Here is a 22,953-nt window from a genome sequence, read left to right as displayed (position 1 = left end):
GGCTCCCTGCTCGGCAGGGAGTCTGCTTCTCCCTCTGACGCTCCCCCCTCTCATGCTCTCTCTGTTTCTATCTCATTCTCTCTCTCAAATAAATAAATAAAATCTTTAAAAACAAAACAAAACAAAACACATGATCCAACTGTGCTTTCTGTAAGAGACTCACCTGATATCCAAAGACACAGCAGGTTGATATCAAACGGATAAAAAAAGATGTTCCATGCAAATAGTAACCAAAAGAGAATAGGGGTGGCTATACTGATATCAGGCTTTAAATAAATAAACTATTAATTAAAATAGACTTCAGGGCGCCTGGGTGGCTCAGTTGGTTGGGCGACTGCCTTCAGCTCAGGTCATGATCCTGGAGTCCCGGGATCGAGTCCCGCATCGGGCTCCCTGCTCGGCGGGGAGTCTGCTTCTCCCTCTGACCCTCCTCCCTCTCGTGCTCTCTGTCTCTCATTCTCTCTGTCTCAAATAAATAAATAAAATCTTTAAAAAAAAAAAAAATAGTTTTGATCTCACAGATCTCCTGAAGAGAGTCTTGGGGGCCCCCAAGGGTCCTTGGACCAAAGAACTGCTGTCCTACAGAAATACATGTATACAAAGATATTCACTGAAGCAATCTTTTTTCATAGCAAAGTATTAGAAACAATATAATTGTCTGGCTGACAAGCTTTCTTCTAATTGCTTTTGGAGAGAATTCAGCTCTAAATACCTGCCAGGGCATCCATTGATGTGAATTGTCTTCTTAACTGTGTAGGTAGAATACAGAGGAGTTATGTACTATCTTTGCGGGGGGATTGAAAAAATAGGCAAGGGCGCCTGGGTGGCTCAGTTGGTTAAGCGATTGCCTTCGGCTCAGGTCATGATCCTGGAGTCCTTGGATCAAGTCCCGCATCGGGCTCCCTGCTCGGCAGGGAGTCTGCTTCTCCCTCTGACCCTCCCCCCTCTCATGTGCTCTCTCTCATTCTCTCACAAATAAATAAATAAAATCTTCAAAAAAAAGAAAAAATAGGCAAATAATCATCTTTGCTCCGTGGTTCAGGTGAGGAGCCCTGATTGATTCCTATTAAGGAATGGTTCAATTAAGGCATGTTACTCTGTAGCAATTCAAGAGAATGTGACAAGTCTTTGGTGAAATGAAAGAAACCTTCACATTAAGTGAAAAGTGGAGAATAATAAAATCTTTATAGTATGATCCTGTTTTGTCTTTAAAAGCATCCCAAAGCAGAACTATAGTGAGTGATTACGTATGTGAATTCAGAGATGCTTAGAAGGTTTAAAATCAAAACTATCAGTGGCTACCTCTGCCAAGGCACATGGGATTCGGAGAATCTGGGGTAAGAGATGGTTAAAGATTTCTACTTTATATTCTATGTATTTCTGCATTTGAAACTTTTTTTTTTTTTTAACAATGAAACCATTGGAGATATATGTAACTGAAATTGTGATAACTGCTATAAAGGCATACGAGAAGGAGAACCCCTTTGAGGGGACTCATAGGAATCCGCATCTGGAGGAGCTCTGATCCTGCAGGGCTTCTCTGCTTTGTAGGAATCTGAGGCGGATCCGGAAATGTCAGCGTGGTCGAGAACAGCAGGAAAAGGAAGGGAAGGAAGGAAACAGCAAAAAAACCATGGAGAATGTGGATAGCCTGGATAAACTGGAGTGTAGATTCAAGTTGAATTCCTACAAGATGGTGTATGTGATCAAGTCAGAGGACTACATGTATCGGAGAACTGCCTTGCTCCGGGCTCATCAGGTAAGAACCGGTCACTGGAATTTCTCCATACCTCTCCCTCCCCTGCCAGGCCCAGGCCTACTGCAGAGGTTCCTGACTGTTTCTCTCCCTTTATGAGAACCACCTCTTGGATTTGAGAATTGTTGAGTAAACAGGTGTATTCTATTAAAGACGTCAGAACAAAGGTCCACAGACTGTGTGCCTTAAACAACAGAAATTTATTGTCCTACAATTCTGGAGGCTAAAAGTCAAAAATTGAAGTGTGGCAGAGTTGGTTTGAACCAGGGCTGTGAGGGAGAATCTTTTCCATGCCTCTCCTCACACCTGGTGTTTTGCTGGCTGTCTTTGGCCTTCCTTGGCATGCAGGTCTCTGCCTTCATCTTCTTCACGTTGCGTTTTCCCTGTGTGCCTGTGTCCGATGTCCCCCTTTTAAAGGGGGCCGGTCATACTGGACTCTAGGTCCACCGTGCTACAGTCTGACTGCATCTTAACTGATTACATCTGCCACAACTTTATTTCTAAGTTAGGTCACATTCTGAGGTACTGGGGGGAGGACTTCAGCACAATGATTTCCAGGGGACACAGTTCAATCCACAAAAGCCAGTGACACCTCAGCGAAGCTACTCCCAGCTTTTGCATTTCAAGTGGTATTGCTTATGAATTCTCTTTGTTCTCACATGCTGTCTCAACTGTGAAAGCTTCCTGGGGCAGTTTTATAGCAGGATTGTACTAGACCTTGGGGACAACCAGGAAGGAGAGAAACTAGGTGAAGTGATTGTGGGGAGCTGGCATTCAGGCTCTGTTTGTGTGGTGGGGGAGATCTCCCTTAGGAGGTGACGCTTGAGGTTGGAACAGTGATCAGGATCCAGCCTGGTGAGGAGTTGAGGGTTGGTGCTTTCTAGATGAAGGAAACCAGCAAATGCAATGCCGGAAGGGAGGAAAGGACTCGGCATGTTTGAGAAACTAGAAAGCATCAGTGTGGCTTGAGCCAGAAGTAGAGCGGCGTACTTGAAGGGTGGGCAGAGACATCATCACTAGTCTCATAGACCGTGGTTTGGATTTTGTTTGCAGTAAGTACATGGGGACATTGTTGACAGGATGGCTTGGACTGCTGTCCATCCCAGTGGGGACGATTTGGGGCATGAAGTTGGAAAGGCAGAGAATGCTCAAAAGATGCTCTTGTCCAAGTGAGATGTGACCGTGACCCAGGCTACCAGGGTGGCAGTGAAATTGTAAGAATTAGATCAAAGGTACAATTTGGAGATAACAATTGTCAGGATGTGGAAATGATCGGATGTGAGTAGGTAAGAGAAAGTAGAACATCAAGGATGATGCCTGGTCTTTTTGTTTTGTTTTTGTTGGCTTCTGCTTGAATAAATGGGCAGTTTAGGGGTATAATCTGTTGATAGGAAGGGGGGTGAGGGCACATCAAGCCTGTGTTTTGAACTGGTGAAGTTTGAAAGGACTAGAGATCATTCAAATAGGAGATGATGGGTGGGAGGTTTAATAGACTTCTCTCATGATGATGTGTGTTGTATGTCTGATGCACATTATTTGAGGAGCTGGGTAACACCTAATTCATCTTTGCATCTCCTGCTCTGCCTCACACATAGGCACTGATAAACATTTACTGGATGGATAGGTGGGAGCATAAACCTCCCCTGAAGGTCAGCCGTGTCCCACGCCCTGCTATGCAGGGTCGGGTAATACCCTGAAGGGAAGGTGGGTTTTAAGCCCTTTGCCTTGCTCTGTGAATTTCCATGCTGACAGAATGACCTAATAGCTGCAACTCATTGTGTCTCATTCGGGTACATTAGAAGCAGCTGGGCTGCTAGTTTAAAAATGCAGATTGATGAGGGCGCCTGGGTGGCTCAGTTGGTTAAGCGACTGCTTTCGGCTCAGGTCATGATCCTGGAGTCCCGGGATCGAGTCCCGCATCGGGCTCCCTGCTCAGCAGGGAGTCTGCTTCTCCCTCTCCCGCTCCCCCCTCTTGTGCTCTCTCTCTCTCTAAAATAAATGAATAAAAATTAAAAAAAAAACATTAAAAAAAAAAAGCAGATTGATGAAAACGAGGAAATCTGTATTTTTATCAGTTTCCCTATTTGATACTAATGAATGCTAAAAATGAGAACTACTAGGCTCGTTCTGCTCAGACCCCATGTTGGCATTTCTTAAGGGGCTTTACGGGTTCCAACTCTACACGCTCTGTGTTCTTAGTCTCTTTCAATTTTCTTCTTTAAACAGAGACTCCTAACTAACCAGTAGTATCAAAGGCTTGACCCCACATCTTTTCCTCTGCTACTTTAGGAGAAAATTAGGCTTTGTATTTGAAGAGGTGTTTTTTGGCTTGTTTTGTTTTGTTCATGGTTGGTTTTTTTTTTCTTGTTCTGTTTTGCAGTCCCATGAACGTGTAAGCAAGCGGCTACATCAGAGGTTCCAGGCCTGGGTAGATAAATGGACCAAGGAGCATGTGCCCCGTGAAATGGCAGCAGAGACCAGCAAGTGGCTCATGGGTGAGGGGCTGGAGGGCCTGGTGCCCTGTACCACCACCTGTGACACAGAGACCCTGCACTTTGTGAGCATTAACAAGTACCGTGTCAAATATGGCACAGTGTTCAAAGCCCCGTAACTGCAAAGCGAGAGCAGATAACTTGAGGGGGGTGTGTGTGGGGAGCGCGTGCACTCACGCACACTGAAGAAACAAGGAAGATGCCTTTCAAGCCTCACTGGGCCTCTCTGGGACATGGCCACCTGATCAGTGTGTGGCTGGTGCAACCTGGCACCAAGTGGGCTACATATAAGGAACGTGGATACCTTACAAAGCCGGAGCTGGAACTTTTCCTAAGGGGTCTGGGGTATTAGCCTGCCCCGGAGGGGAAGGAAATCCATGCAAGCACAGAGACATGCAGCTTGCTTGCACACACCAGCAGAGCCAAGACTGGAGTCTCCTGGGGCCTGACCTTCGATGAAGGAGCCAGATGCTGTTCACACCTTGACTGGATGGGCGTGCACTGACAGACTGGGGAAGGACTCACCGCTCAGATGGATTGTAACTCTGATGGTCACTGCTCCTCTCCTCTCCCCCCAAAAGGAAAAAAAAACTGGATTTGATTTTTTTTTTTTTTTTTTTTTTCCCTCCTGGTCACTCAAGCACATCTAGATCACCCATTAGATTTTATCTGGGACCTGCAGTTTGGCTTTGGGATTGATCATCTTGTGGGTTTTTCCTGATGAATCCCTCGCTGCCCACCCTTTACACTCTCCTCTGGTTCTCAGCCTCAGCAAGTTCAAATCCGTCGTCCTTTTTAGCTCCCGTGGAACTGTTTTGTACCTGCTTCTTTACTAGTCTACCCTAGTGCCATCCACCAGCTTTACTCTCTGACACACACACACACACGCACACAATTTTAACTTGGTTTTTCTTTTTCTTTTTTTTTGTAAATAATGTACATACTGTCGATTTTTTATTAAAAGAAATATGCTTTGATGTGCTAGCACAACTGCTCTAGCTTCTTGTGTACCATAGTTCCATGTGGCTTCAGATTTAGTACCTATGAACAGATGTACAAGACATTTATTACACTTTTTACCAAAGGGAGTTACCGTTGTAGTACTTTTGTGTAAAACTTGTCTTCCCCCTTGCCCCAACTTTTTTCTTTTTCTCCTTTTTTTCTTTCTCGTTTTCTTCCTTCCTTCTTTCTTTCCTTCTTTCTTCCTTTCTTTCTCTCTCTCTTTTTTTGTAAATAAATAAAGCTTGGTTCTTACTTAAGGAATGAACTCTCAACCCAAGTCCCTTGTCCTCACCAGAGAACTATTGGGGAGCAGGGATTTGGGCCACAGTTCCTTACCCTCGGCACAAACAATTTGCTTTAAATAGTTAGCAGTTCATTGCACTTGTCCAAATCAAAATACTCCAAATTTTTAAAAAAGAATACTTGATTCTTTTAGTACATGTTTTTCCCCTTATTTCAACTGTTTGGAAATATTTTCTCTTTGGGTAGTTGTCTGGCTCTTTGGTTTGCATTTCTCTGTGTTGTTTTTCTTATCCTTAATTGGAAATGGGGGTGAACAACTTAAGTACCAAACCAGTATTTGAAAGAAATGTGTACAAGGTGTGTAGTATAAATGGGGTTGGGAGAGAGAAGATTTGCTACATTATTAGCAACTGCAAATGGAATATATATATTTTTAATTACGTAAATTTAGACCAGCAGACCAGACATTTAAACTGAGTGATTAGGAGTTTTGTATGTCTTCACCCTGGAGTTTCTGAACAAAGACCAACAACCCCTCCCAGTACTCTGGTAGATTTATTCTCCATCAACCATTGCCCTAGTCTCAGTTGTAAAGTAACCAACAGTGTTTGGTTTTGTTCGCTTAAAAACCCCCAACACTGCCACCAAAGACTACAAATTTGGGGGCTTCTGAACTTTAAAAACACATGGTATAGACTTCTCCAATTTTAGACCTTTTTGTTGCAGAGGGAAAGGAGACTCTGAGCCCCAAAGTGTAGGGGGTGGTAAAAGGGCCTTGTGGGAGGCGATTGTAGGGTGAAGGTAGGGCAGTGCCTGACTTGGAGGTACAGTGATACATACTGATTGAGGGGAAAGATCTTCGGGTTTTCCCAGCAATAGCTCACCTATCCCCCTCTGCTCACTCAAGAAAGGTCATGTTGATTTGGAATTACGGGAGAAATTGATGGGGTCTGGCCAGGGGCAGCCGCAGCTGTTGGCTGTCCTTGCACGGTTACGTCCAGACCTACCTGCCTGCAGGTCAGGATCTGGTTTCAGGGCCAAGTTCAGGAGAAAATGCAACCCATCAGGGCAACCAAAAGAAGAGGGAGCTTCACCTACTGCCAGGGTTTTCACAAGCACCATCTTGATGCCTCCTGCCGTCTGAAAACTGAACTCCCAACTCTAAACTCAACCTGTGTTATAGCAGCGAGTTATCTTTAGTTTAAATCACGTTTGGTATTCTGTACTTAGTCACCTTTCCCTGTGATTTGCACTTGAAATGTGAACTTGGTCAGTATTTCCATTAAAATACCAGGGCTAATGTGTATATACTTTTCTTAGTAATGATTTTATAGACAAGCACTGCTTGGCAATCCTAGAAGGGGGAAAAAGAAACTGCCAATGGACTACTAGGGTAAGGATGAAATTGGAGGTGTTTCTGGCATTGTGGCTTTTCTGAACTCTCCAGTCCTGTGTGGTGAAATGTTATTCAAGTGGGATCTTGAATGCTATGACTGTGATTGCCATCACATCAAAATATTCTCAGGGTTTCTGGTGATGACAGCTATATACACAAAATATGTAGGAGGAAGCTCCGGTTATTGGGGTGCAAAGCCCTCCCTATTTAACACATGTCTGCCGATCAGCTTCAAAGCACAGGTCCTGGCTCCTAGCTCTTCCCACGTTAAGCAGGTTTTCGAGATAGCTAGCACCAGAGGTCTGGCTGGACCTGGAGAACTAGCCGGTTCCCGCACGTGGCTTCTGAGCCCTGGTGACCTGCGTCTGCAACAGCTGGGGCTCCCGCCCGTCCTGCCTAAAGTCCCCGGTCTCTGTCAGGACTTTCGGAGAATCTAAGCGACAAACTTGCCGTTCTACTTAGGGATTTGCCCGGTGGCCCGCCGGTTCGGAAGAGCTAGAGGAGAGCCTCGGAAGCCGCATTCTTGGCTCTCAGCTGCCCGCTCAAAGTTCAGCGCGGCGGGGCTTCCGAGAGCCGCCAGTGTTCCAAGAAAAGCTGCCCGGGGCTGAAAGGCGCCCTTCGGACGCCGGAACCTTTGGTTCCCGGCCGTGGGCCGCGCCGGCAGCGGCAGGGGCCTTCCGGGGAGAGGAGCGGGCGCGCGGCGATGGCGGCGGCGCCGGCCCTGAAGCACTGGCGCACTACGCTGGAGCGGGTGGAGAAATTCGTGTCGCCGCTCTACTTTACGGACTGTAACCTCCGCGGCAGGTGGGGGCCCCCTCGCCCAGGGCGCCGGCCCGCCGCGTCCGCGAGCCCCAGCCTTCCCTTCCGGGGGGAAACCGAAGCCGCGGCGACCCGGGCCGAGGGACGAAGTGCCCGCCGCGGACAGGGCAAAGGCCAGGGCCCGGGAGGAGGGGTGGGGAGAGGTTGTGCTGGGGGGCAGCCTTCTCGGCGGTGGATCGAGGGAACGCGCATCCCCATTGCCGACCGGCCCGCGGGCGGAACGGGGGCGGCCTCGAGCGCGCGCCTACCGGCTTCTTCCGCCCAGGCTCTTCGGGGACAGCTGCCCGGTGGCCGCGCTCTCCAGCTTTCAGACGCCCGAGAGGCTTCCCTACCAGGAGGCGGTGCAGCAGGAGTTCCGCCCCGCGCAGATCGGCGACAGCTTCGGCCCCACGTGGGTAACGCCCGGAGGGAAGGCGGGGCCCGCGGGCAGCCCTCTCCCTCGCTCACTGGCTCGAAGGGCCACACCTCCACGGTCGCCCACGGTCCTAGACAGCCACTCGGGACAGAGCAGCACCCTCTGCTGGAAGCAGCTCCCTGGTCCCTCAGTTTTCATGGAAGAGTTTTCATCCCCCCGCCCCTGCCTTCTCCCAGCACCTAGACACCCCTCAGGAAGACACTCTAGGACGGATCACAGACCCCTGACTTGTCTGCCTTTTCCCCTCACCTTGCTGCACACCTTGTTGCTTCTTTCTTGTGGAACCAAGATGAATACCTTGTGATGCTGTGGATGCTTGGAGAAAGTCTCAAGTCCCCACTGACCCTTAATCCAAGGAAGTCTGGCAAAAGGAAAAGGGCTTCGACCCCTAGGCCCATCCCATTGGCTGTCTTGCAGGTGGTGGACCTGCTGGTTTCGGGTAGAGCTGACCATCCCGGAGGCATGGGTGGGTCAGGAAGTTCACCTTCGCTGGGAAAGTGATGGAGAAGGCCTGGTGTGGCGAGATGGAGAACCGGTCCAGGTGAGTAGCCCTAGGGATAGGTTTGGCCCCCTTTCAACCCAGGTCTGTGAAGAAGGCACAGCTTAGTGGCCCTGCCTGCAGGGTATCAGAATTTCAGGACTGGGGAAGTTGCCAGTTGGGCCCTCCTGTGATAGGTCCCTATCATATTGGAAAGTTGGATGGCTTATGGGTCTTAACATAATCATAGTGCTAAACCAACCCTGCCACTGACTGGCCACTTTCCCATTCTGTCCTGAAAATAGTTGCTAACCGAGTACAATAATAATAGATGCAGCATATCCATTTATTAACCCTCTACTAGGTGCCAGGTGCCAGACTAGTGGCTTTGCAGACTTTTTAGTTGGTTTTTGTTGTTGTTGTTTTGTTTTTTAGAGGGGGGAGGGGTAGAGGGAGAGAGAGAACCTTAAGCAGGCTCCACACCCAGCACAGAGCCCAACGCAGGGCTCGATCTCACAACCGAGATCATGACCTGAGCTGAAATCAAGAGTCAGACGCTTAACTGACTGAACCACCCAGGCGCCCCTATTTTTAGTTTTTAATAAACCAGTCTTTATTATATATAGCATATACTTATGGGGGGAAACTTTCAAACAGTTCTGGATGGTATAAAGTAAAAATTCAAGTCCTCTTCCCCTGAAGTAATGGATCTCTCCCTATCACAGCATCCCCAGTTCCCCAGATATAACAACAATTAAGTTGTTATATAACAATTAAGTTGAATCCACCAATATCAGGTTTAATCTTTATAATCATATGTGGTGGGTCTTTATGCCCATTTACAGATAAAGAAACTAAAATATACAGAGGTCAGTTCATTTGCTCAGCTTCCATTCCAGTTAGACTAACTTCCCTCTCAGGGTAGGACTGTTGTTCTTTTGGTATGGAAAGATGGTAAACCCCTCCCTCCCCCTCTCTCCTGTTATTGGCTCAGCAGATGTCTCCTGAGTGCCCTCTCTGGGCCAGGCCCTATGGTAAGCACTTGGGATACAGCAAGGAATGAGGCAACCCTGCATCTGACTTCATAGAGTTCCCCTTCAGATACTTACTCAGTGGTACAGGGGCCACCAGAAGCCAAACCCATGCTTCGTGGTACCTGCCGAGACCCTTCCCATAAGATCAGGGGCTTTTGTGAAAGCTGGCAAACAGGTGCCATTTGGGATCATGGCACTCGGGCTGCCGTGGGGGTTGGGCACGGGCTACCAGGGGTCCCTGATTTGCCAATCTTGGCCTTGAGTAGGAGAGAGGAGCCAGGCTGGGGACTAGGCGGAGAGACCTGGCCTCTCTCGGCTTATATATTTCACCTGAACTGTCCAAAAGCCTCAGGCCCTATCTCTTTCATTCCACTCCCCACCAGGGTTTGACCACAGAGGGGGAGAAAACCAGCTACATCCTGACTGACAGGCTGGAGGAAGGAGACCCCCGGAGGTGAGGGAGTCCCCGTGCCCTGGTTGACCATGCTGGGGGGCAGGGGCCCCAGTGGGTAAGGAGGAACTGAGGCCCAGAGTGACCCAAAACGCCCACCTCCAACACAGGCATCCTCAAATCTCACAGTTTGTTTTTAAAGAGTAGGGTGGTTGTTTTTTTTTCCCTGACTAGAAAGATACTGTCTGGGCGCCTGGGTGGCTCAGTTGGTTAAGCGACTGCCTTCGGCTCAGGTCATGATCCTGGAGTCCCTGGATCGAGTCCCGCATCGGGCTCCCTGCTCGGCAGGGAGTCTGCTTCTCCCTCTGACCCTCCCCCCTCTCATGTGCTCTCTCTCATTCTCTCTCAAATAAATAAATAAAATCTTAAAAAAGAAAGATACTGTCTGCCTTCTTGTGGTAAATACAAGAAAGCACAAAGAAGTAAATGACTCCCATTATCCCACCACCTAGAGGTGAGCATTAACATTTCAGCACTCACCGTAGTTCTTACCAGTTAAGGTTGTATTTCTTTGATAATTTGCATCCTGATTTTTTCGTCCCATATTATAACATGGGCATTTTATGACACCATTCAGAACTCAGACATAGTATTACTGTATTTCTAATATTTATTGAACACTGTAGCTGGTGCTTCCAGATACTAGCACTGTGGTAGTGAGTAATGTGGTCCTTGACAGCAAGGGGGACTCACAGAACTTACATAATTACAAAACCGATGAGACTCTGAAAGCAGACACCAGGAGCTCAGTATGGGCGGCTGTCCCTGACTTAGGAGAGGGCTGGCAGGAGGGTCAGGGAAGGCTTCTCCCAGGAAGTCCCGTTTGCCCTCCGAAGACTGAGTAGAACAACAACACAGGCTACTGTGCGGCTCCAGAAAATGGCCCGCCCCGTGCTGGCTGCTGGATCTTTGCTCTCTTGAAAGACTGGACCTGGGGGATCCAAACATGTTTTTTGTATGTGAAGAGGGTTCTGAGACCAAGGCAGTGCTTCGTAAAGACAGTTGTGGAAATGGAAATAAAAGGCTGGGCAGCAGCATAACTCACACAGTTCCCAACTTGGCTACTTATTGCCCCTGCCCGAGGCAGAACGCTCATCAGCAGAACAGGACCCTCTTGCACACACCCCTGACATACTGTGGGATCTTCTGGGGTGTGGACCCTGCAGGCGAACTGGGACGGGTCAGTGGGATGCCTCCTTGGTCCTCCCTCCCCAAGCCCTCCCTGCCAATCTCTTGGCCTGAGGCTGCCTCCCCACATTTGTAGCCTGACCGTCTATGTGGAAGTAGCCTGCAATGGGCTCCTGGGGGCCGGGAAGGGAACCATGATCGCAGCCCCTGACCCAGAGAAGATGTTCCAAGTGAGCCGGGCTGAGCTGGCTGTGTTCTGCCGGGATGTCCACAGACTCCTGGTGGATCTGGAGCTGCTGCTGGGCATAGCCAAGGTAATCGACACCCCTTCCCCACCCGCTCGCTCTAGAGCCCTTCCCAGCGCCCGCCCCACCCCCACCACCACCCCCCCATCCCCAGGGGAGGGGTTGTATCTTGGGTTGGAGAGTTGGGAGTCTGGGAATCCAGAAGAGGGAGAGTATTTCTGCCTGCTTGAGTATTGAAAGGACTTCCCTCTGTAAAGGGGAGGAGGAAGACAGTACTAAGCAGGGGGAACCAGAAGGAGCAAAGGGTTGGAGGTAGGGAAGAGCTCTGCTGAGGACCATTGAGATGTCAGCTGGGGCCGAGTTCTGGAGACTCCCCTTGCTCCAGATGGAGATTAAGGGGCAGAACCCTGCTGCAGGGCCTTGGGGAAGACAACCAGCGCAGCTTCCAGGCCCTGTACACAGCCAACCAGATGGTGAACGTGTGTGACCCTGCCCAGCCCGAGACCTTCCCGGTGGCCCAGGCCCTGGCCTCCAGGTTCTTTGGCCAACGTGGAGGAGAAAGTCAACATACCATCCATGCCATGGGGCACTGCCACATTGATACAGGTAGGGCAGCGGCTGGCCGGGTTGGCTGAGCAAGCAGGAGTGCCCTTGAAGCCCTGGCTATTGCCCTGGAAGCACTGCGTTGTCCCCAGCAAGCTCTTGCCCCTCCGGGACCTCAGTTTTCCCCATTTATAAAATGGGCTTCACTAGGTGTGGCTTCATTTATTCTTTCAACAAAATCTGAGGCCCCACGTGGCCCTTGCTAGATACTGGGAGGTAGGACTATAGAGACTGATGGCTGTAAAATAGGTAGACAGGGTTGGGGCCATGATGGAGGCACTTAACCCTAATGGGTCAGGAGGACTCAGAGAGGCTTCATGGAGGAGGTGACCTTTGAACCGAGTGAGAATGAGTAAGAGTTTGACAGGGGTGTCCCAGTCCTCAGAGAGGAGTAATGTAGAAGTAATGGAGATGGGGCTCATGTGCAGGGGCAGGTTTCCTGGGCATGGGGGTGGGAGGGTCATGAGTTCAGCTTTGAACTTGATGAGTTTGCAGCATCTGTGAGGCTTATGGGAAATCTGCATTTTTTTTTTTTAAGATTTCTTATTTTATTATTTGAGAGAGAGAGAGCACGAGCGGGAGAAGGGGCAGAGGGAGAGGGAGAAGCAGACTCCCCGCTGAGCAGGGAGCCCCACAAGGGCTCGATCCCAGGACCCTGGGATCCTGACCCAAGTTAAAGGCAGGCACTTAACCGACTGAGCCACCCAGGCGCCCCGGGAAATCTGCATTTTTAACAAGCTCCCCAAGGTACTGATTCTGATGCAGCTAACATCTCTGAACCACAGAACAAGGCTTTCTGTGCTGTGCCATGGTTTGCAGTGGAGTGTGGGAGTTCTGGGCTGGTGAGGAAGGAACCGGTGCCTAGCGGCCAGGAGGGGCTGTAGGGCCTCACACAGGATGGCCGGCCCAGGCAGATCCATCTCGAGATGCCATGCCCCCTCTTCTGCAGTATCCACCCATGTGATAGCTCCTGCCACCTTTTATAGGATCCTTTCAGGGGTGGGGGGGCCTCTCAGGGGTGGGGGGGCCTCAGTCTCAGAGTGAGGCTATTCCAGGGCATGGGGCCTCCATTTCCCGACTTGTAAAACTGACAGCCTCCTTTCCCCAGCCCCTACTCCCACCTTGCAAGAGTGTCTTGAAGTGAAAGCTCAGGAGGGACACCAAAGGGCCTTGCAGGGAAAGGGGCCTGGGAGGAGGACAGCCCTCTGGAGGCCCGGGCTGGGCGGGCAGGGCGCTGAGGGGGCAGGGGTGAGGCTGGAGATCTGTGGGGAGCTGGGGACCTTGCTGTTCTCCCTCCACCTCCGACCCCCTCCTGTCCAGCCTGGCTTTGGCCCTTCAAGGAGACTGTGCGAAAATGTGCCCGGAGCTGGGCGTCAGCCGTGCAGCTCATGGAGCAGAACCCGGACTTCATCTTTGCCTGCTCCCAGGTCAGAGGGACAGCCATTGTGGGGCAGTCCGAGGCTGAGGTCCTGGGGGCTTCTCACGCCTGAGGAGGAGGGCTCTTCCCCACCCTCAGCCGCCCACTGGCCCCAGATGCTCAGGCCTGGGTGCGGTCCTTGTCACTCCTGCCCCAGCATGGGCCCCATCTGCCCCACAGGCACAGCAGCTCGAGTGGGTAAAGAGCCACTACCCTGGCCTACATGCCCGGCTCCAGGAGTTCGCCTGCCGAGGGCAGTTTGTGCCTGTGGGGGGCACCTGGGTGGAGATGGTAAGTGCCATCTGCAACCCCTCAGCCTCAGGCCACGCTGTTCTGGCCTCCCCTCCTTGGCTTTGCCGGTAGGTGACTTTCTGCAGGCCCTTCATCCCCCTTCTGTGGGGGGGGTGCCTGGAATGCCAAGGCCCGGGGACCCCCAGGGGGAGGAGGGGCTCAAGCACGGTGGCAGGGTGCCCGACCCCTGCCCTGGGAAACCTCCCCTCCAGCAGGTAGAGCCCTGGGCCCGAAGCGAAGAGATGGACAGCCCTGGGCACTGGCTGCAAGCCTCTGTCAGGGCCCTGGCTCCTCCTGCGTGGGCTGGGGGTGGCCCGAGCTCCTGCCTGGTCCCCGTCGGCGCTGATGCCGCCTGCCTCCGTCTTCACGCACTGGCAGGACGGGAACCTTCCCAGCGGAGAGGCCATGGTGAGGCAGTTCCTGCAGGGCCAGAGCTTCTTCCTGCAGGAGTTTGGGAAAATGTGCTCCGAGGTAGGCTGCAAGCTGCTGCGGGCAGGTGGGCTGGAGCTTGACCTTGAGCCGGGAGAGGCTGAGAGGCTGGGGCTGCTTCACCAAGAGCCCCAGCTCCTGCGTCCCAGAGCCCCTTTTCCCCCGCAGTTCTGGCTCCCAGACACGTTTGGCTACTCAGCACAGCTCCCCCAGATCATGCGCAGCTGCGGCATCAGGCACTTCCTGACCCAAAAACTGAGCTGGAACTTGGTGAACTCCTTCCCGGTGAGCAGACCTCAGGGGGCCAGGGTCCCCGCCTGGCCCATTCATCTCCCGCCCAGCTTACTAAGGGGTCCTGGACCGGCCACCCAACCCCCACCGGGAGAGGCTGTGCCCCCCTCGCCCACCAGGGTTACACAACAGGCCTCAGCCCTGACTGGTGCCTCTCCTGTCTCCCTACCCATAGCACCATACTTTTTTCTGGGAGGGGCTGGATGGCTCCCGTGTGCTGGCCCACTTCCCACCTGGCGACTCATATGGGATGCAGGGCAGTGTGGAGGAGGTGAGGGGGCACCTGGTGGCTGAGGTGGGGCGGGGGGGGAGCACGCTGGAGAGGGCTTGGTGTCCTGTCCTAGGCTGACCCGGGTTGCCCTGCCCCGCCTGTCCAGGTGCTGAAGACCGTGGTCAAAAACCGGGATAAGGGGCGTAGCAACCACAGTGCCTTCCTCTTCGGCTTTGGGGACGGGGGCGGGGGCCCCACCCAGACCATGGTGGACCGCCTGAAGCGGCTGCACGATACGGACGGGCTGCCCAGGTCCGCCCTGGCCCTCCAGCAGCCCTCGGACCTCACTGTGCCCTGGCCTGCAGCCCTGCTCTCCGCTCAAACATTCGGTCCAGCTCCCCCGCCGGACCTTGCCCCACTCCAGTCCGGCACCATTGGCTCTTCCCAGCTTCCACCCTGGGGGCGGGGCGGGGGGGAAAGCTGCCTGTGGGAAGGGGCTTAAATCTACTGGAGACAGAACTCTCCCAGTGTGTCCGGGACTGGCTTTGCGTGGACAGGGAGCATTCTGGAGGGGGGCGGGGTGCTCCTTTCTGTCGGGGCTGGATCTCTCGTCCACTCTGGCATGGAGGAAGGGTGGGCCACACGGTACCCCCAAGGCTGGGCGACCCAGGCTGTGGTCTCCCTCAGGGTGCAGCTGTCTTCTCCGGGGCGACTCTTCTCCGCACTGGAGAGTGGCTCAGGGCAGCTGTGCACGTGGGTTGGGGAGCTCTTCCTGGAGCTACACAATGGCACCTACACCACGCATGCCCAGGTCAGGAGCTGCTCCCTGAGCCCAGCAGGGAGTGTGTGCCCTGGCTCTGCGGGGGCCAGAGTTCAGTCCAGACCTAGGGGGGAGAGGCTTGTGTTCCGGGGCGGCACCAAGAGGAGAGAAGTACCAGAGCCGGGCGGCCTGGGGGCCTGGAGGAGGCAGGGCTGAGTGTCCCTGAAGAAGGCGGGCCGCGGGCTGAGGGGGGGGCAGGTCAGCCACCAGAGGCTTTATCTGGGAGGCCCTGGGGAGCCTTAGGGGTTCTGAGCATGGGAGGGCTTTGGAAGGTGGCCTGGGACTGATCCCACCAACCCCCCAACCCTGCTCAGATCAAGAAGGGGAACCGGGAGTGTGAGCGGATCCTGCACGACGTGGAGCTGCTCAGCAGCCTGGCCGTGGCCCGCAGCGCCCAGTTCCTGTACCCGGCAGCCCAGCTGCAGCACCTCTGGAGGTCAGGCCGGCTTCTGCCTGCACCCCCCCACCCCGAACCCGCCCCGAGCTCACCACGGACAGCTTCCCCATCCCCACCCTTGGCTCCCGCAGGCTCCTGCTCCTGAACCAGTTCCATGACGTGGTGACCGGAAGCTGCATCCAGCTGGTGGCAGAGGAGGCCATGTGCCACTACGAAGGTGAGGTTGATGACCTGTGTGCCGCTGTCGCCGACGCCTGGGGCGGAGCCCAGAGTGTGTCCTGTGGGATACTCGGGGCCCATCCCAAACCCACCGCCCACCCATGAGCAGCCGGTCTCCCCGCAGATATCCGTTTGCACGGCAACACGCTGCTCAGTGCCGCAGCTGCAGCCCTGTGCGCCGGGGAGCCGGGGCCCGAGGGCCTCCTCATCGTCAACACGCTGCCTTGGAAGCGCACTGAAGTGTTGGCCCTGCCCAGGCCTGGTGGGGCCCATAGCCTAGGTAGGAGCTGGGGGGAAAGGCTGCTGCTGCAGTAGGAGGGACCAAGGCCAGACCCGGGGTGGGGACACTGCCTCGGGGCTCACTGCCCCGGGAGGCCCCAGGCTGGAGGGGAGGAGGAGGAGGATCCACCCACCCCTCAAGCAAGGCTCTTGGAGGGTCAGGGAGGCTGCACTGATGCCCAGGCTTCATCCCCAGCCCTGGTGACAGTGCCCAGCATGGGCTATGCTCCTGCTGCTGCCCCCACCTCACTGCAGCCCCTGCAGACCCAGCAACCTGTGTTCGTGGTGCAGGAGGTGAGTGTGGGCACGTGCTGCTGGGCGGGGCCCCTCCTGGGCCATCCCTGACAACGTGGGGATTCTGAGCTCCCCAGCTGGAGCAAGTGGTGAGGTGGGGCTGGGCTGGGGGTGCTGTTGGTGGTGGGAAGTCCCCACAGACTCAGCTTCAAGGACCCCTCCCGCCAAGACCGACGGTTCTGTGACTCTGGACAACGGCATCATCCGGGTGAGGCTGGACCCAACCGGCTGCCTGACGTCCCTGGTGCTGGTTGCCTCTGGCAGGTGCCAACTCCTCATTGCCCTCTTCCAGTACCTGGCAGGTGGATCCCAGACCCCCTTCCCTCTGTCCCCTGGCCCCAGTACTGCCCATGGCAGCCCACCTGTGGCTCTGGACCCACACAGGGCAGGGCAGGCTGGGCTAGGAAGGAGTCCCCTTGTCCCCTGGGCCTACTCTCCCTGCCCCCACCCCAACTCAGGGTCATAAAGTTCTAAAGCACCAATCTCTGCATCCTTCCAGGGAGGCCATTGCTGAGGGCACCGTGGGGAACCAGTTTGTGCTGTTCGATGATGTCCCTCTGTACTGGGACGCATGGGACGTCATGGACTACCATTTGGAGACACGGTTCGGTGTGGGCAGGACCGGGGTGGTGGTGGGCCCCCTCCATCAGCTTGCCCTGGCTCAGCTCCGCCACCCCATCCCACAGGAAGCCAGTGTTGGGCCAGGCAGGGACCTTGGCAGTGGGCACTGAGGGTGGCCTGCGGGGCAGCGCCTGGTTCCTGCTGCAGATCAGCCCCAACAGTCGGCTCAGCCAGGAGGTCGTGCTGGACGTTGGCTGCCCCTATGTCCGCTTCCACACCGAGGTAGCAGAAAGCAGGGTGGTGGGCATCTATCCCCGGGTGTGGCTGGGGAGGAGGGAGCGGCCCAGGCCTGTGTGTGTCTGTCCTTCCACCTCAGGTGCACTGGCATGAGGCCCACAAGTTCCTGAAGGTGGAGTTCCCCGCCCGCGTGCGGAGCCCCCAGGCCACCTATGAGGTCCAGTTCGGGCATCTGCAGCGGCCCACACACCACAACACCTCTTGGGACTGGGCTCGATTTGAGGTCTGACATGGGGTGGGGTGGGGTTTGGATCCTGCCCGGCTGGGAAGAGACTGGTGTGGGGTGGGGTCAGGAGGAGGACGCTGATCAATATTTGCTGGCTCCTGTGTGCTAGGCCTTGTGCTAAATGCTGTCTTTGGTTTTTGACACTCATGCCCATTTGGTGGGGGTGAATTCTATTATCCCCATTTCACAGATGAGGAACTGAGGCCTAGACAGGTTGGATGGTGTGCCCAGCGCCTCCTGTGGTGAGAGCTGGAGCTCCATCTGCGGTCCCAGAGCTGGCCCTCACTGTGGCGACGGGAGCTCGGGAGCCCAGGGAGGGGGCGGGGTCACCAAGCGGCTCTGGGATCTGCCCCCCAGGTGTGGGCCCACCGCTGGATGGACCTGTCAGAGCACGGCTTTGGGCTGGCTCTGCTCAACGACTGCAAGTACGGCGCGTCGGTCCGAGGCAACGTCCTCAGCCTCTCGCTGTGAGTGGAGGGCCCGCCAGGCCCCGGGGGAGGGGGGTGCTGGCATGGGGGCGCGGGTCCTCTGGGGCCGGAACCTCCGCAGTTCCAGCCCGGCCCATCCCCACCCTCCCCACCCCAGCTTGCGGGCACCAAAGGCCCCCGACGCCACTGCCGACATGGGACGCCACGAGTTCACCTACGCGCTGATGCCGCACAAAGGTGGGTGCTGCGGCCCGGACCGCCTCTCTGCCCTGCTCTGAGCCTCAGTTTCTCCCAGCGGCCCGTGGGCAAAACGCCAGCACGCCCACGGCCCCCCCCCCCCCATTTCCAGGCTCCTTCCAGGACGCTGGCGTTATCCGCGCTGCCTACAGCCTCAACTTCCCCCTGTTGGCACTGCCTGCCCCGGGCCCGGCGCCCGCCGCCTCCTGGAGCGCCTTCTCCGTGTCCTCGCCCGCGGTCGTGCTGGAGACTGTCAAGCAGGCAAGGGGCGGGGCGGCAGGGGCGGGGGCGGGGCGGCAGGGGCGGGGCCCCATCTGGGTCCGCCCCAGCCCCGCCCACCCCCCCGCCTCCCTCCGCAGGCGGAGACCAGCCCGCAGGGCCGCACGCTGGTCCTCAGGCTGTACGAGGCCCACGGCAGCCACGTCGACTGCTGGCTGCACACGTCGCTGCCGGTTCAGGAGGCCGTCCTGTGAGTGGGGCGCGGGGTAGGGGTGGGCGTCCTGCCCTCGCGGGGCCCTCATGACCCCCACTCCTGTTCTCCAGCTGTGACCTCCTGGAGCAGCGCGACCCTGCCGGCCACCTGCCCCTTCGGGACTCCCGCCTGAAGCTCACTTTTTCTCCCTTCCAAGTGCGGTCCTTGTTGCTGCTGCTGCAGCCCCCTCCAAACTGAGCCCCTGACGGTGGGGTTTTATGTGTGGAAGGCTTTGGGGGCTCCTCACTTCTGCCTCCCCAGCCTGAAGCAAGGATCAGTCATCTCTTGAACAATAAACCCTTGACTCAGGAACCCTGCTAGCAGTAGTCCCTGCTCACTCCCCTCGGGGCCTGTCCTCAGGGAGGAAGGCTTTTCCCCAGGCGTTTGGGGGCAGGGGCAAGATCCGAACTTACCGGTGTGTGCAGGGTCTGGGTTGCAGCACCTCCCCGCCACCCCCCCCCCCCGCCCCGCCCCGAGATGTGGGATATCAGTGACCACAAGCTGGCAAAGAGACCGGGGAGGGGAGGAAGCCAAGAGGGTGGATTCCGGCTGGCTGCCCACTAGGAGAGGAGCACTGGCCGGCGGCAGTGCTGGGAATTCTGGACTGGAGGAGCTGTGGGCCGCCCCCCCCCACCCCCCCTCTCCCGCTGCCCGGGCGGGGGTCTCTACACCACCTCTGAGAGGCTGTACTTGCAGAGGCAGGCCATCCTCTGAGAGCCAGGGCCTGGAGGACTGGGATGGGGCTCAGTCAGCCTTGCCCAGGTGGCTCTCCAGTCTCCAAGGTCAGGCAGCAGGTTTTCCCAGGTTGGCCTTCCCAGACCTTCTGCAGCCAGCCCAAGAAGTGCCAAGAAATTCAAGTGTATTAGTTTATTAAAAATGACAGCATTTTTCATGTGGGCTTAAAAAATGGGGAAGGTGGGGTACAATTAAAAACATCAGAGGTGTGCAGGGAACAGCCACAGGGCCAGGGGCACCTGGCCCCCAGCAGCTCCAGCCTGCTTCTGGTGAGCCGCCCAGGCCCCGAAGGGCTCAGCAGAGAAAGCGGGTGGACGCAAGCAAGGACGCCCTCCGGCTAGGAGGCTGCCGTCCCCTCATTCTCTAAGGATGGGGTGTCAGCTTTGATCCTTCGGGGTCTGCGGTGGCCTGGGAGGAGGGCAGGTGAGGCGGCAGCTCAGACCCCAGGCTGAGGGCTGCCCCAGCGGCCTGCCCACCCCCCTCCGTCCACAGTCCTCCCGCCTGCGCTGCCATCCCTTCCCCCTGCAGAGCCTTCTCTCCCCAGAGCAGCATGCTGAGCAAGGCGCACCTGAGCTTCTCAGGAACTCGGGGGGGGGGGCCTCTGGGTCCTGCTGGAGGCTGGTGCCCTCAGGCTGCTCTACTCTACTTTGTTCAGGAGGGCCTCTGTGTGCCCCACGTGTCCTGGGAGGGGCCGTGCTTGGAAGGAGAGGGTCCTGAGGAGATACAGGTCCCCAAGGGGCTCTGTGAGCAGTTCAGAGGTTGGTGAGGACCCACCGTTGCCCCCCATTGTCAAGGGAGGGCACCTGGGAGGTGCGGCTGGCTGGCGGGGCAGGGGAGAATGCAGGGAGGAGCCATACCTCCGTTCTGTGCTCAGGCCCCTGCTGTGCTCCCTTGGATTTCTTCTTGCGGGACTTGCCTCCTGCAGGACACTGACACTGGGGCGGGAGAGTCCTATGCCCTCAGCCCCCTTTCTGCAGACTCCTGCTCTGGGGTGACTCCCAGGGTTGGAGTGGGGACTGGGATGGAGAAGGATGATGTAACTCTTGCAAGCAACTAGTCCTTCCTGCTCTCCCAGCTTATTACATTAAGAGTAGCTTACCTTTGGGTGCCAGGGGTCCAGGATCCCCCTAAAATAGAATGAGGAGAATTCAGGAATCAACCTGGCTGGGGCAGGGGGAGTCTTCCTTGGAGAGGCAGAGCTCACAGCTATCCTTCCAAATCAGTGGAGCTACTCCCCTAAGAAGCCCCTCTGACTGCCCCGTCCTCCGCAGGTGGGAGCCCACATCAACAAGGCCACCCGCCTTGGGCCACTCTACTGGCTGGGACCCTGGGGCTGAGGAGAGGAGGGGTAAAGCATGGGGAACAGTGTGACCCCTGGGGGCAACGGCAGGCCCTGGACATCTGCTCCTGGAAGACCCCAGCTCCTGCCCTGCTGTGACCCCAGGTCTGTCCACCCCACTAGCTTCCTCGGGATCTCCATTTGCCTATGTGAGATTAGGGCCCAAACCTGGAACCAGATGGTCCGGCCACGCCGGTCCCGCAGGGAGCTCATGCCGGGCATGCCGTAACACTGAAGCCATGCTCGAAAGGCGGCAAAGTCGTCCTCTCCGCTCTCCGGCCCGTAACCTTTGCCCCCTGTGGGACAGAGGAACCAGGCCGAAGTCAGGGCGGACTCAGGCCGGGAGTAGGGGGAGCCTGGTCGGCCTGGCCCAGACCTCAGCTACTAGCTGGCGGACTGAGTCAGGGGGCCGAGGCTCTCCATCCTCCAGCTGTGTGCCCTCAGGCTGGTGGCTTCCCCACTCTGGGCCATGGCTTTCCCACCCTGGGGTGGGGTGAATAATCCTTGTCCGGCCTGCCTTCTGGGCTGCTCAGAGAACATACATACCTAACAAGCGAGGAGGCTTGTTGCTTGTAGCAACAACTAGATCTACAGACATCCATACCCAGGTAGGGCAGGAACTGCCCTGGGGTTACACAGTTTACTGAAGCAGAGGTAGAGCCATCTTTGGCTCCCAGGCCTCACCCAGCTGGACCACTTCCTTGGGCACGGAGTGACACAGTTCCAGCAGGTCTGGGTTCTGCAGCTTAGCCCTGATCTTCTGGCTCAGAGTCAGCTCCGGGCTCTGGAGAAGGGGCAGAGGCAGGAACTGGCTGTCAGCATGAGGCAGGGCCACTCAGAAGGCAGCTGAGCAATGGGGAGCAGAACCCCAGGAGCTTGGCAGGACTCAGAGACCATCCATCTGCCCCCGACCCCTGACACTGCAGAGAAAGGGAAATGGGCCCAAAGCTGGAGACCTAACCCAGCCTATACACTTGCTGGCCTGCTCTGATGGGTCTGTCCGCCTTCCTCCCCGCACCCTCACCGGCCTGCGCTGCTGCAGCGCCTCCAGAACCTCGCGGGCCTTCTCGAAGGGGGGTATCCTCAGCCTGCAGTGGGGTGGAGAGAGGGAGCCACGCTAAGCAGTGGAGAATGTGGGTGCACCCAGCCCTCCCTAGTCCTCATGGCCGTCCTGCTGACCGGTACAGGATCTCTGCCCGAAGATAGTTGCCAATGCCATTGAAGAACCTCTGGTCCAAGAGGGCCTCGCAGATGGGCTGGTCAAAGACCTTGTCCGCTAGGTTTCGTAACACGTTCTCCCTGGAGGAACACAGCCAGCCCAGGCACATGAGACCCCATCTCTGCCCCCATCCCTGAGGCCTTGCCACAGGATAGAGAGGGGCTAAGGGTACCTGGGTGCAAGGGGAAGGAACATGGGAGTCCCAGCTCCCGCTTTCCCAGCCTCAGTGCTATTTTGGCAGCGGGAACCTCCATTTTCCTTTTTTAAAGATTTTGTTTATTCATTTGAGAGAGAGGCAGAGGAGAGGCAGAGGAAGAAGCAGACTCCCTGCTGAGCTGGCGCCCTCCATTTTCCTATTTATTGGAAATAATTTCCTATTTATTGGAAACACCAGTATGAGATTTGAATTCATTATGAAAAGTGAAAAAAAACCAATCAAAAGCAATGTGTTTGGGGCGCCTGCGTGGCTCGGTTAAGCGTCTTCCTTCGGCTCGGGTCATGATCATGGGGTCCTGGGATCCAGCCCCGCGTGGTCGGGCTCCCTGCTCAGCGGGGAGCCTGCTTCTCCCTCTCCCACTGCACCTCCCACTGCTTGTGCTCACTCTCTCTCAAATAAATAAAGTCTTTTTTTTTAATAAAGATTTGATTTATTTGACAGAGACACAGCGAGAGAGGGGACACAAGCAGGGGGAGTGGGAGAGGGAGATGCAGGCTTCCTGCCGAGCAGGG

General features: G+C 55.7%; 3 protein-coding genes across 19 annotated transcripts in view; 2 read left to right on the top strand and 1 right to left on the bottom strand.

The window, feature by feature from the left end:
- The window catches only part of SIN3A (SIN3 transcription regulator family member A), a 70,375-nt gene extending 65,137 nt beyond the window's left edge, over positions 1 to 5,238 (top strand). For all 3 annotated transcript variants that reach the window (XM_081831428.1, XM_081831429.1, XM_081831430.1), the window contains exons 20-21: positions 1,552 to 1,759; positions 4,137 to 5,238. In XM_081831428.1, coding sequence (XP_081687554.1) covers positions 1,552 to 1,759; positions 4,137 to 4,367 — 439 coding nt within the window. In that variant the 3' untranslated portion in view covers positions 4,368 to 5,238. The remainder of the gene's footprint in view (positions 1 to 1,551; positions 1,760 to 4,136) is intronic.
- A 2,295-nt stretch (positions 5,239 to 7,533) lies between these two features.
- MAN2C1 (mannosidase alpha class 2C member 1) lies at positions 7,534 to 19,243 on the top strand. Of its 3 annotated transcripts, none has more exons than XM_081831431.1 (26): positions 7,534 to 7,693; positions 7,974 to 8,099; positions 8,541 to 8,664; positions 10,019 to 10,089; positions 11,351 to 11,528; positions 11,876 to 12,065; positions 13,383 to 13,489; positions 13,660 to 13,770; positions 14,149 to 14,241; positions 14,368 to 14,484; positions 14,666 to 14,761; positions 14,868 to 15,013; positions 15,389 to 15,512; positions 15,836 to 15,957; positions 16,050 to 16,135; positions 16,262 to 16,417; positions 16,613 to 16,710; positions 16,880 to 16,974; positions 17,210 to 17,314; positions 17,397 to 17,553; positions 17,648 to 17,791; positions 18,152 to 18,261; positions 18,380 to 18,459; positions 18,572 to 18,720; positions 18,819 to 18,928; positions 19,003 to 19,243. In XM_081831431.1, exons 1-26 carry the CDS (start codon positions 7,593 to 7,595, stop codon positions 19,127 to 19,129), a joined length of 3,123 nt encoding a protein of 1,040 aa, XP_081687557.1. In that variant the 5' UTR covers positions 7,534 to 7,592; the 3' UTR covers positions 19,130 to 19,243. The 3 variants fall into 3 exon arrangements, with proteins under 3 accessions (XP_081687557.1, XP_081687559.1, XP_081687558.1); XM_081831433.1 differs by having other exon boundaries at positions 16,600 to 16,710; positions 16,842 to 16,974; XM_081831432.1 differs by lacking the exons at positions 18,380 to 18,459; positions 18,572 to 18,720; positions 18,819 to 18,928; positions 19,003 to 19,243 and adding an exon at positions 17,985 to 18,036.
- Positions 19,244 to 19,783: 540 nt separating this feature from the next.
- The window catches only part of NEIL1 (nei like DNA glycosylase 1), an 8,616-nt gene continuing 5,446 nt past the window's right edge, over positions 19,784 to 22,953 (bottom strand). For 7 of the 13 annotated variants that reach the window (XM_081831434.1, XM_031040285.2, XM_006744445.3 and 4 more), the window contains 8 exons: positions 22,185 to 22,304; positions 22,030 to 22,093; positions 21,690 to 21,789; positions 21,174 to 21,301; positions 20,766 to 20,793; positions 20,524 to 20,585; positions 20,235 to 20,379; positions 19,784 to 20,074 (listed from right to left, as the gene is read on the bottom strand). In XM_081831434.1, the coding sequence (XP_081687560.1) occupies positions 20,004 to 20,074; positions 20,235 to 20,379; positions 20,524 to 20,585; positions 20,766 to 20,793; positions 21,174 to 21,301; positions 21,690 to 21,789; positions 22,030 to 22,093; positions 22,185 to 22,304 (718 nt within the window). In that variant the 3' untranslated portion in view covers positions 19,784 to 20,003. Of the gene's footprint in view, positions 20,075 to 20,234; positions 20,683 to 20,765; positions 20,794 to 21,173; positions 21,302 to 21,689; positions 21,790 to 22,029; positions 22,094 to 22,184; positions 22,305 to 22,953 lie in introns of those variants that run through there. The other 6 variants (XR_014148734.1, XM_081831439.1, XR_014148733.1 and 3 more) reach the window with 6 other exon arrangements.

The sequence above is a fragment of the Leptonychotes weddellii genome, chromosome 9 (assembly GCF_054177405.1).
Source record: "Leptonychotes weddellii isolate Sample4059 chromosome 9, ASM5417740v2, whole genome shotgun sequence".
NCBI lineage: Eukaryota > Metazoa > Chordata > Mammalia > Carnivora > Phocidae > Leptonychotes > Leptonychotes weddellii.
The sequence above is the reverse complement of the archived record's forward strand: the minus strand, read 5'-3'. Positions and strand labels throughout refer to the sequence as shown.

What these genes read in the sequence shown, in the direction of transcription:
- MAN2C1 (XM_081831433.1), top strand. Translation starts at nt 7,593, where the DNA reads ATGGCGGCGGCGCCGGCCCTGAAGCACTGGCGCACTACGCTGGAGCGG. An exon ending in GGCGACAGCTTCGGCCCCAC is followed by an intron (nt 8,100 to 8,540) that starts GTGGGTAACGCC and finishes GCTGTCTTGCAG; the next exon opens with GTGGTGGACCTGCTGGTTTC. An exon ending in CAGCTGCAGCACCTCTGGAG is followed by an intron (nt 15,958 to 16,049) that starts GTCAGGCCGGCT and finishes TGGCTCCCGCAG; the next exon opens with GCTCCTGCTCCTGAACCAGT.